Source organism: Galeopterus variegatus, unplaced genomic scaffold (assembly GCF_000696425.1).
Source record: "Galeopterus variegatus unplaced genomic scaffold, G_variegatus-3.0.2 Scaffold5952, whole genome shotgun sequence".
In the NCBI taxonomy this organism is placed as follows: Eukaryota; Metazoa; Chordata; class Mammalia; order Dermoptera; family Cynocephalidae; genus Galeopterus; species Galeopterus variegatus.
Genome location: NW_007732063.1, coordinates 17929 through 30557, shown reverse-complemented (window position 1 = coordinate 30557; position 12629 = coordinate 17929). Strand labels below are relative to the sequence as shown.

General features: G+C 37.9%; 1 protein-coding gene across 1 annotated transcript in view; it reads left to right on the top strand.

Annotated features, from left to right (window-relative positions):
- LOC103605642 (nuclear receptor subfamily 5 group A member 2) overlaps window positions 1-8413 on the top strand; it is a 67139-nt gene extending 58726 nt beyond the window's left edge. The window contains exon 6 of the mRNA XM_008590265.1: window positions 8222-8413. Within this exon, the coding sequence (XP_008588487.1) occupies window positions 8222-8413 (192 nt within the window). The remainder of the gene's footprint in view (window positions 1-8221) is intronic.
- The last annotated feature ends 4216 nt before the right edge of the window (window positions 8414-12629 follow it).

The window sequence follows — 12629 nt, the reverse complement described above, 5'->3', positions numbered from 1 at the left end:
ATCTCCATCACTATGGAGAGGTACTTTATGCACCTCTCATGAGAAAAGCTTCCTAGATGAGAAAATAAAGCCTCAATGGGTTTGACTTGTTGTGCTTTCAAATTGTTATTCAGCATTTTCCTCCCATGAGCCAAGTCATTGGAGGAAATGTACCCATTTTCAGAGTCTAATCACTTCGTACATCTCCCACCACTGCCCACCTAGAAGCTGCATTAGAAGTACAGGACTCAGCCCACAAATTAATTTGATTTCATTTTCTTCTGAGTTTCAGAAATCAGATGGGTTTGGGCTGTTCTTTCTAGAAGCACTTTCATTCCTGCTCTTTAGAAATACTCTTTATTTCACATTTCATTTTGCCTTAAGTGCTGCCTCTCCATAAAAGTAATTACCATTTAAAAAGTAGAGAAAGTGCTTTTCTTGCCTCTCTGATTTTCAAAACCAAGAATAGTCAAGGAATAGGTGGTATCTGCGTCTTTAGTATCAATCACTACTTCATTGTGCCGCGGGGACTGAATGAGTGACTCCCTGGTGGAAAAACAACCTTTTCCTTCCACCTTTCCTGCAGCCTCATCCTTCTAGCTCCGCCCACCCTTTTAAGTGCCAAAGCCCCTCCCTACACTTTTTTCATCCAATCCAAGGGAATAGCCTAATGATGAACTATAGTCAGACATTCTCATTTATGGCAATTTTGGAAGAAATCTTTCCTGTTGTGGACTAGGCCAGACAAAACATTCTGAACATATCTGGACTTCCTGCAGTTTCATAGGATGAAAACAAAAGTGCTACAAAGGAAGACTTCCAAAGCACATGACGTCTAACCGATTGAGAAAGATATTTTAATATAGGATCACATACATGCTTCTTTCACGTGCCCACAGTACCTACTATTATGCTGAATATTTTAGGCACATGAATATGTTACAAACATTAGCTGATTGCACTAAATGAAAACTATCCTATCTCTAACCTGGTTGTTGAACTAAGACAGGTTAATTAGGACTTCAGACCCAGAGTAATCATCCCCACCACGTTCCCACATCCCATCTGTACCCTCTCATACCTTCCAACTTATTCTCATGGGACAGGGGTGCCAATGGCTTTCCAATAATAAATTGCCCTTTGACTGCTGTAGACTACTTCCTGGAACTCTGTGGCCCAGGGAGATGTGAAAATTTTAAGTATGACTTTCTTAGAATGGTAAATACTTCTCTGATTGCAAGGGCAGGGAAACTATATTTTTGTTAAGACGACAACAATAATAAATAATTTGATGTGCACAAATTTTAAGAAGGTAGTTAAAAAGTGAAGAAAGAAAGGTGTCATACTAAGCATAAGAGTAAGGCAGTATTCTGGAGGAAAAAAATGATTTAAAAAAAGGAAAAATTAGGGAAGTAATTGAAGAAAGCAAAAAAAAACCAAAACAAAACTGTTTCCTCTTTGTTATTTTTACAGTCTAGCAACAATTGAACTGTGGATAGAATATATTTTCATTACCAGTGAAGACTGCTCACTCTTTGGTATGAAAATGGTGTGTGTGTGTGTGTGTTCATGTGTATTAAGTACACACATGTAGTCTAGAGTCAGGACGACCTGTGTTCATATCCCCGTTCCAGAACTTAATAACTATGGCATCTTGTACAAGTCCCTTTATCTTTTGAACATCAATGTCCTCACCTGTCCAGTGGAGATTATAATGGTATCTACCTGAAAAATTTGCAATAAGAATTAACAGGAAATATTTCTGTTAAAGTGCTATGTTGATATCATCAAAACTAGCCCAACACAAGACTGACATTTATGGAGCCAGCAACCCTATGAAGAAAGCTATTATTATCCCTTTTTGCAGATGAGGAACTGAGGCAAAGAGAAGAGAAGTAGTTGATTGAATGGGAAAACACAGTTAATAAATGGTAGAACAGATCCTCAGATGCAGGCAGGCTGGTGCCAGTTTGTGTCCTTAACCAGCAGGCCATACTGCTTTCCCGTATAACTCATAGATGCTGCAGAGCTTGCCTTCACCACGGGCTTTTAGTTTGGTCTTCATGTGTAATTTCAGTGCATGACAGTCGTTATGGAACTTCCAAGCAAATCGTAGTAATTTTAATTTCTCTTTTACTGAGACTAAATGCATGAACTATTTTGTGTTTTTTTGTTTGCTTTTTAGGGTTTTTTTGGTGTTTTTGTTTGTTTGTTTGTTTTGGTATGGCATTATAAATATATTGTAAAGGTAAATTTAACTTATCCAGAAGCAATTTTAATGTGATTATTACTGCTATCAAATTATCTCAACATTAAGAAAAAACTAGAAATAAGAAAAAAATCACTTATAATGCCACCACCCTAAATCAACTGTTTTTGTTGTTTTCTTCCAATTATTGGGGAAATCACATATTTTAAATGAGGGTTTTTCTTACTTTTTTAAATAAAATAATTTATCTGCCACAGAGACTTATTGACCTATTACCATGGATTTGTGCACAGCATGAACTTTAAAATAATGATAGAAGTCTGCTTGCATGATGCATTGGTGTCAAAGCCATGGTGTTGATATCATAGGAAAAAATTAAATGGCATTGTTCCAATAAAGCATGTAAAGTTTTCCTATACACAGCTTGGCACTCTCCAATAGGAGAGGAATACTATTTTTTATTTGGTTAAAAAAATATATTTCTGATGGCCTGATAAATGAAGGGAAATCAAAGATGTGAGGGGGAAGAAGTTAGACACAGCCCTGCAGTCAATAGTGATAAGAGATGTAATTCATCCATCTAATTAATGACTGTGATGACTGACTGCCCTTTGCATAGTGCTCTGCACTGTGCACTCTCACAGGTAAGCGCCATGACACAAACTCAGATAAGGTGCAAAGATAGTTCAGAGGAGGAAGTACAAGCCAAATAAAATGGGCACTCAAAGCTGATGACCCACGTGATTCAGCCTCTACCAGGAAGCACCTCATGCCTTAAGTGAGAGTATTTGATCGACTCTCCTTTGCAAGTTTAGGGCAGACACCAGTGCTTAAAATTCTTTCAGGTTGAGAGGAGCAGTGACGAAGAATTGCTGGATAAAACATTAACTAAGCCTTGCCACCTTTTCCAGCTTCAGCCAGAACTACAGCACTCCCAAATCACTCATTAGACATTTCCAGGTTTGCTTATAGAATTTTCTCAACTGCCCTGTGATGATTACGTCTGGAACAAATGAAATGATTATTCTGAGTATTTAAAGATTAGCAAATGAAATGTACCAAGAACTACAGCACTCCCAAATCACTCATTAGACATTTCCAGGTTTGCTTATAGAATTTTCTCAACTGCCCTGTGGTGATTTCGTCTGGAACAAATGAAATGATTATTCTGAGTATTTAAAGATTAGCAAATGAAATGTACCAATACCAGGGCCAGAGTCCTGACTCAAAGGGAGCCCCAGACAGCAATGTTGTATCACCTTGAAACATGCAATGGTGTTTACACATTGCCTTATAGTGACTCTCTGGACCAACTGAGGGATACCAGGCCCCAGGTGCTCCATGGCCCAATCTTCTGTCTTTTTCCTACTGAATGCAGCTCACTGTAAATAATGTGAATGTATTAGAGCAGAGGGGGAAGAAAAAGACTAGACCGAATTAAAAAAACGAAGGGTACCCTGGAAACTGCTACTTGGAGCTTGAAGAGACAGAGAAAAGTTAGATAATATAGCACAACTTTTCTCTTAAACACACTCTCTAGTAAGTTTGCTCAATAAATGTTTGCAGAATCGAGCCCCCTCATAGCTCATTCAGAACTAGAGTAACTAAAATAGCCCCACTGCAAAGAAGTGCCCAGGACACCAATGCCTAGTATTGAAATGAGGATCCAGTATTTCACACCAAATTTTTACTTAACCTTAAAGATAGGTGTTGTGTTTAATTGTGTCTTTTAATCAGGCATATATAAAAGTGTACATTAAATAACCTTATTAAGTAAAAAAGGAAATAATGATTATCAGTGATATAAAGCACTGTCAAGTCAGTACTCTGTATTTAGCATCTTAATATTTATGACAAGAATTTATTTCTATCCAGTATTCTAAATACACACACATGCAGTCACTCACCCATATACACATATATATCTACTGTATGTAAACAATAACAATAGAGTACTTTGAAGTGGGGTCAGGTATTAGTATTTGCATATTGTAGCTAATTAGCCACCACCGTAACATCATCCTAAGGGAAGATCTACTGGCAACTTATTATCTTCTATTATTGCGTATCATATTAAAATGACAGGCATCTTACGGTATACAAGTCATCAAAATTTTGGCAATTAGAATGAAAAGCAATTTAGCTAAAACTGTTTCTACCTTCATGATGAGTGAAATTTATCCAAAGGGGACATCAGCTTAAACTGTTTCTTCAATATCTCCCTTGAATTTAATGGCACAAAGATTACATGTAAAAGACCAATAAATTAATTTTACTAAGTACATAAAAGGCAAGGCCAGCTGCTCCTGAAATGAGCACAAACTCTGTATTCAACAATGAAAATATAATTACGTTTGTAATAAAATGTAAGGAAGTTGCAGATCTGTGTGCTGTTTCAGGAATAAATCACCCATCCTGCTTCACAGCTGTGCAATTTGATAAATTATCCTTGAAAGAAATGTTATTGGAGCCCCCATTTAGTAATAAAATGTAAGGAAGTTGCAGATCTGTGTGCTGTTTCAGGAATAAATCACCCATCCTCCTTCACAGCTGTGCAATTTGATAAATTATCCTTGAAAGAAATGTTATTGGAGCCCCCATTTAATAAGCATGTTTGAGCTTTCAAATTAGTATGTAAATAAATGTATAGCTATAAAGTTGTTGGTATGCCAATTGATTTCCTGAGGTCCATCTCACTAAATATCTCTCAGTAAATATATAATCCTGTGAAACAATTTAGATTCCTTTCAGTTATAGTGTTCATTTTCAAGGATGAAATTCTAGTATTTGAACGTATTATAGACCTGTTAGAACCACACACATATCAAAATTTAATTAACTCTGTCTTAAAAATTGATTAATACCAACCTATTTGTGCTTTATTTTTAGCCCAGTATTCCTGGTTCAGGGTTTAACTAGTGATTTTCATTAAAAGGTACTGTGTATTTATTAAGCTGCACCTGCAGTGTGTTCAATTTTGATTCCAAGCTTAAATTTGGTAGAGTTGTCCCAACTACGATCATTTCTTGATACATCACAGAAGTGGGAGGCATTTATCATCATCATCTATCTTAATTGCCTGATTTAAAGGTGAGGACACCAAGGGACAGAGGTTTTATATGACTTGGCCAAGGCTTTTCATTTGCAAGAGGCAGTGTTGCCCCCGATCTCCTATCTCGTCCCAGGCTTCCCCGACCACTGTGCACCATCAGTCCTTCCTGCTGCTGTGCACGAATCCATCCCATTTGTCTCTATAGAATTTATATTATTACTATCTGAAGAAGTTAGACCATGGGCAGGTTTTAAAGAATTTAGAGCTCAGGCACTCCTTGTCAGCAAGAACTTCCTTGAAGTACAAAGTTCCCATGTGAGAGAACTGGCAAAATGATAGTTGGGACATCACTTTGTGTGCGAGACAAATACCTTCACTGTGCTCCACAGAGTTCAGCAGCTTGTCCTGTCTACTTCCAGCTCAGGGTTCAGGTTGCCTGTGTACTGACCTTTTCTTCCACACACTCCTGTTTTAGAGGAGCTCTTAGAACACTTGATGTTTAAATTTAGTGGACAGATGCCAGCACACAGGTAGAGGAGGTAGGACAGTGCATGCTTGGCACAAGGGTTTTCCTGAATAGCACATTAGCTGTGGCTTTTTCGTGCATAGTTGACTCTATATAAACTGATTGACACCTTTGGGGGTCATCTTTCCACTACTCATAATTTTTCTCACTCTTGAAAAAGGTTTCTGTACATCCAGTATTCTCTAGTTAAAGCTGAAAATTCAACTCATCATATTTACACAATAAAAAAAGTCCATTCTGCCTTGTTTTTAATTGCAAATTCTGCTCAAGGGACTAGTTCTCTTGCTTAGGAGGCAGCCCTGTGCCTTCTCCTAGAGAAGCAAGTGGTATTATAGACCTGTTAGAACCACACACATATCAAAATTTAATTAACTCTGTCTTAAAAATTGATTAATACCAACCTATTTGTGCTTTATTTTTAGCCCAGTATTCCTGGTTCAGGGTTTAACTAGTGATTTTCATTAAAAGGTACTGTGTATTTATTAAGCTGCACCTGCAGTGTGTTCAATTTTGATTCCAAGCTTAAATTTGGTAGAGTTGTCCCAACTACGATCATTTCTTGATACATCACAGAAGTGGGAGGCATTTATCATCATCATCTATCTTAATTGCCTGATTTAAAGATGAGGACACCAAGGGACAGAGGTTTTATATGACTTGGCCAAGGCTTTTCATTTGCAAGAGGCAGTGTTGCCCCCGATCTCCTATCTCGTCCCAGGCTTCCCCGACCACTGTGCACCATCAGTCCTTCCTGCTGCTGTGCACGAATCCATCCCATTTGTCTCTATAGAATTTATATTATTACTATCTGAAGAAGTTAGACCATGGGCAGGTTTTAAAGAATTTAGAGCTCAGGCACTCCTTGTCAGCAAGAACTTCCTTGAAGTACAAAGTTCCCATGTGAGAGAACTGGCAAAATGATAGTTGGGACATCACTTTGTGTGCGAGACAAATACCTTCACTGTGCTCCACAGAGTTCAGCAGCTTGTCCTGTCTACTTCCAGCTCAGGGTTCAGGTTGCCTGTGTACTGACCTTTTCTTCCACACACTCCTGTTTTAGAGGAGCTCTTAGAACACTTGATGTTTAAATTTAGTGGACAGATGCCAGCACACAGGTAGAGGAGGTAGGACAGTGCATGCTTGGCACAAGGGTTTTCCTGAATAGCACATTAGCTGTGGCTTTTTCGTGCATAGTTGACTCTATATAAACTGATTGACACCTTTGGGGGTCATCTTTCCACTACTCATAATTTTTCTCACTCTTGAAAAAGGTTTCTGTACATCCAGTATTCTCTAGTTAAAGCTGAAAATTCAACTCATCATATTTACACAATAAAAAAAGTCCATTCTGCCTTGTTTTTAATTGCAAATTCTGCTCAAGGGACTAGTTCTCTTGCTTAGGAGGCAGCCCTGTGCCTTCTCCTAGAGAAGCAAGTGCAGTCAATTATGGTAATGAAATGTCAATAAATATAAAAATTTAATACAGTCTGCTCTGGATGAGTGGCAGATGAGGACTTGCCTCCCAGACAAATTTGCTGCTGCTGCAAATATTAAATGCACCTGAAAGAGTATCTGGTTGCCTGAGAGTTCTCCAGTAAAAAAAGCATGGGAGCATCGGATACCAACTGGGCTTTCTCATTACGCCGTAACTGCAGCAGCAAAGCCAGTACTATCACTGACAGCCATCCCAACATCTTAACTTATTATTATAAATTGAACTTCTTATGTCTCCATGAATAACCTAAGATTGGTGCCTAGCAGCGCTTTTTTTAAATTTAAGTGAAAAGGGAAATAAACCTTTTTGTTTTTCAGACCAAGGAATTATTATTCTTATAAACAAGGTCATTGCTGTCTCTTAAAAGAAGTGTATTAATCTGACATAATCTAGTGCAACCATCAGAAAATAGCAGTTTTACATGATCACTTTTTAGAAGCAGCAAACTAAAGAATAAATATAAAATGTAATTGTTTCGTCATCCACAGGCATGCAATCTTTAACCACGATTACTTTAAAATATAGTCTCATAATACAAACAGATGTTATCTCTGCCTTTACTTTCCTCATGTATTAGTTAATATCATTGTATACATATAGAATGCTCTCCTGGATTCACTTTTTATAGATGGTATTTTTTCTTTCAACTTATTCATGTGAGTTAAATTTTTTTTTATCTTATATAATAATGTAAATTTATAATATAAAAAAAGTGTATATGCTTGTAAAATTTAGGTAGCCAAAACATGTTTTCTACAAAACCTATCAAAATGATTAGACTTATTGGAATGATTGTGATGCCTTTTATAATAATAGCATATATCTCAAACTACTTTAATGGGGAAAGTTCCTTCTGTTATAAATCTAAATTGCAGTATGATTTATCCATAATTCTTAATCTCAGATCAAATACATATTTCTCATTCTGATAGTCATTAAGACTGTGGTTCTGCATTGCAGGTGGACTATTCCATAATAGCATCACAAGCTGGGGCCACCCTCAACAATCTTATGAGTCACGCACAGGAGTTAGTGGTGAAACTTCGCTCTCTACAGTTTGATCAGCGAGAGTTTGTGTGTCTGAAATTCCTGGTGCTCTTTAGTTTAGGTAAGAAATCCTTTCTCATACTATGTACAACCAAAGATTACTAAATGATGCTGAATTTTGAGTGTCTTAAAGTCAATATGCAAGTATGTTTTTGTTCTACCAACATAATGCTCCTCCTTTCAAATCTTCAAAGTATATTTTTATGTGTATTTCTACGTGACTCATAGCCCTTTAGCCAATAGGTTGGGGTGTAGAAAAAGAGTTATTCAGTTGGAGTCCTGGATTTTCTTTATAATCGACAGGTAAACAAATAAAGCTATGACAGAGACTTAAAGGAGATAGCTTGGAAAGATGTGTGGTATCAAATTTTTGCCATCTTTTTACCATTGATTGTGTATATGTGCCTTTCGTTTCAGCTTACTACCAACTGCTGTTTTTATTCTTCTAAAATATGGATAGTAATTAAAGTATGTTTCTAAAATCTCTATCAGGATTAACTATCTTTTTTTTAATTCCACCTTCATTGAGATATATGGATAGTCAACCTTTAGGTACCCAGGCTAGCCCCTAAACAATTGTTTTACTTGTGATTGAGAATGAAATCACACCAGAGCCACCCTTGCAAGCTGAGCCTAAGTCCTAACCCTCATGAGCCTTGCACCCCTTGCATCTGAAACCCAGTATGTTCTGATCCCAGCCCAGCCTTGAGCTCTTTGATCCTGGAGAAAATTGAGGATTTTATGCACCGGTCAGAGGCCAGGAAATATGTTGAGGGAGGACTGCAGCAGTGTTTTCAGACAGGTTAGGTGAGAGAAGGTAGGGTGTGATTCCAAGCAGGTGCAGTATTCTAAGCCAAAAGAATGGCCAGTGCAAATATTGGAAGGCAAGAGAGAGCAAGACATGGTTGGGGGAACTGTAAGTAGGTGAATAGTGTTTGAGGGAAGCAGCAGACATGGCTAAAGAGGTAGGCAAGAGCCTGGTCCTGGAAAGGAAGGCCTCAGGTACATCCCGCGAATACTCACTGGGCACCTACTGGGTGTCAGGCACTGAGCTGGGCACTGGGGATAAAGTGGCAAGCAAAAGTAGGCATCGTGGTTTTCCTTCTGTTAGGCAGTTAGAAAGTAGAGCAGGTTATTAAAAAAGGGGCAAGCTGGGTAATATAAGTTGATTTGCCTTTCTGGTGGCAACATGGAAAGTGAACTGGAACAGAGGGCAATGCTAGAAGCACTGTGNAAAGGAGATAGCTTGGAAAGATGTGTGGTATCAAATTTTTGCCATCTTTTTACCATTGATTGTGTATATGTGCCTTTCGTTTCAGCTTACTACCAACTGCTGTTTTTATTCTTCTAAAATATGGATAGTAATTAAAGTATGTTTCTAAAATCTCTATCAGGATTAACTAGAGAATGTTTATAACCAAATGCATTACTATGCTAGTATAAAAGATGACAGTTGTCAAGGGAAAGGATGCTTCTTTAGGAGAGCTTTGGAGACGGTAGATAACTAAGCAAGACAGATTAGCTAAATCAAGGTTCTCAGTGAGTCAGTTGAGAAAAATCACCACTGCTTGGAATAAAAAAAGGATTAAGGAGATGGATTTTTATTGACTTCAAAGGAAGAGATTTTTTTGCCTGTCCCTTACTTGATTTCTGTATTTCGTTGGCTTAATAAAGCCAACTTAAATAAACTTTTTGCCAAGTCCATTTATTACTTATTGGCAGACAGCTGAGGGAGGCAACTTCCTTGAATGAAAAAAATGCAGAAATCAGATTTACCAACATATGTTTTTTCTTTAGTCTTCAGTTATAAGATAGTGGTGAATTCATATCCTAAGAAATAAAACAATCTGCAAAGTAAAACAGATGTGTCTACTCTCCAAATTCGGTACTTTAGTTTTAAAATTCTTCTTGACAGCACTGCACAACTGTTGCTAATAAAGGAGTGGTTTGAAGTAATAGAACCAGTGTTAATTTTTCACATGTAGTCAACATTTAAAATAAAAAGAGCGTTTTCATATTTTGGAAAATGTGATAAACATAGCAAAAAGAAATGTTACCGGAAATGTAAAAAGACAACAGAATTTTGTAGATGTAGCGTTCAAAGGTTCACAATGCCAGGACTGGATCCTGTGTGGTTTCTGTGTTAACTGCAATACACAGGAAAGTTCTATTCAAGTAAGTCTGCATCTTTTAGCCAAGAACAGTTCTTAGAAAGGCAAGAGGGAGATAGCATAGGCCTTTTTGATGTAATCTCACAAATTATTCTGGTTTATGGCAAGATCTTAGTCTTTTCAGCTGGTACATTTGATCAGTAATTAAGTGGAAAGTGTGGTAATATATGTAAGAAATCTTATAGCATCTCAGTGATAAAATATTTAGAGAGCGTCATCTCACTTCAATGGTTTTTAAATTAGTTGAAGAACTGTATTACATTTGAAGATGTACACGTTAACCATGAGCCATCTTTAGTTTTCATCACTTTTATCTTTCCTTCATTATTTTTCAAAATTATTATATTCTCTGCCAATATCATACGGGGTGACAGGACAGATTTTAAATGCTTTCAACCTTTGAACGTCACAAATTATCTTCCTGAACAAATAGGCCATGTGTTTATCAGAACCTCAGTTGCATACTCTGTTGTTTAATGAGTGTGTTGACTGTTTAAGGAGCATAGGGGATCATTCAATAGCTAGAGTAAATGTCCATTAGAACAATGCCTACTTGTAGCTTAAGGAAGAAAGGAAAGCATGGCTTTCAAATCAGAGGTGAGTAAGAGTGTGGGCCGAGTTTATTTTTAAAGAAACGGAAAAAATAACTAGGAGTAAAATTCAGGTAGTTTCCAATATATAAGTCGAAAAGATTTTTTCCTCACAGAAACAATGTATAATCAGCCTTTTTTTTTCTTTTTTTTTAATTCCACCTTCATTGAGATATATGGATAGTCACCCTTTAGGTACCCAGGCTAGCCCTTAAACAATTGTTTTACTTGTGATTGAGAATGAAATCACACCAGAGCCACCCTTGCAAGCTGAGCCTAAGTCCTAACCCTCATGAGCCTTGCACCCCTTGCATCTGAAACCCAGTATGTTCTGATCCCAGCCCAGCCTTGAGCTCTTTGATCCTGGAGAAAATTGAGGATTTTATGTACCGGTCAGAGGCCAGGAAATATGTTGAGGGAGGACTGCAGCAGTGTTTTCAGACAGGTTAGGTGAGAGAAGGTAGGGTGTGATTCCAAGCAGGTGCAGTATTCTAAGCCAAAAGAATGGCCAGTGCAAATATTGGAAGGCAAGAGAGAGCAAGACATGGTTGGGGGAACTGTTAGTTGGTGAATAGTGTTTGAGGGAAGCAGCAGACATGGCTAAAGAGGTAGGCAAGAGCCTGGTCCTGGAAAGGAAGGCCTCAGGTACATCCCGCGAATACTCACTGGGCACCTACTGGGTGTCAGGCACTGAGCTGGGCACTGGGGATAAAGTGGCAAGCAAAAGTCGGCATCGTGGTTTTCCTTCTGTTAGGCAGTTAGAAAGTAGAGCAGGTTATTAAAAAAGGGGCAAGCTGGGTAATATAAGTTGATTTGCCTTTCTGGTGGCAACATGGAAAGTGAACTGGAACAGAGGGCAATGCTAGAAGCACTGTGTTGTATTTATTTATATTGAAACAGTTGATTGTACATATCTGTGGGGTCCAGCATTGAATATCAGTACCTGTGTGTGATATGTGACACTCAAATCAGGGTAATTAGTATGTTCATATTGCGTTACAATGTAGTCAAAACACTGCATTTTAATACTACATGGGATGGGGATGCAGTGAGATGAGCTGAGCACGTATGAGCCAGTTATAGGTTGCAAGCTACGGGATGTGACAGAGTTAAGAAAGAGACACCTAGGATGAGTCTTGGGTTTCTGGGTGTTTAGCCAGACTGGACAAATCTCCAGAAATAGAAACTGATCAGTTGAGTCAAAGCTGGTTCCAGTAGCAACCATTCTCCTGAAAGTCATTTTTCACTGAAGCTGATTACTTATTACCCAAAAAGCTAATGACGGGACTAAAGTGAGAAGTACAGCTAGCTAGCATTCTCTTGGTCTGCTATCTGATATTTCCCCCTCAAACTGTATTTGTGAGCAGACATTGATTGGTTAAGCTGGTTGAAAAAGGAAATAAAACTTAAAAATACCTTCTCAGGATATTTCTCTGTGTGTGATATAATAGACTCTGGAGGCCCAATCTCTGCTGGTTGTAATGTTTTCTTAAAATCCCGTTAAGTTACAATATTTTGTGGCCTACCCATGACATAACAAAATATGAGCCCATTGATAAC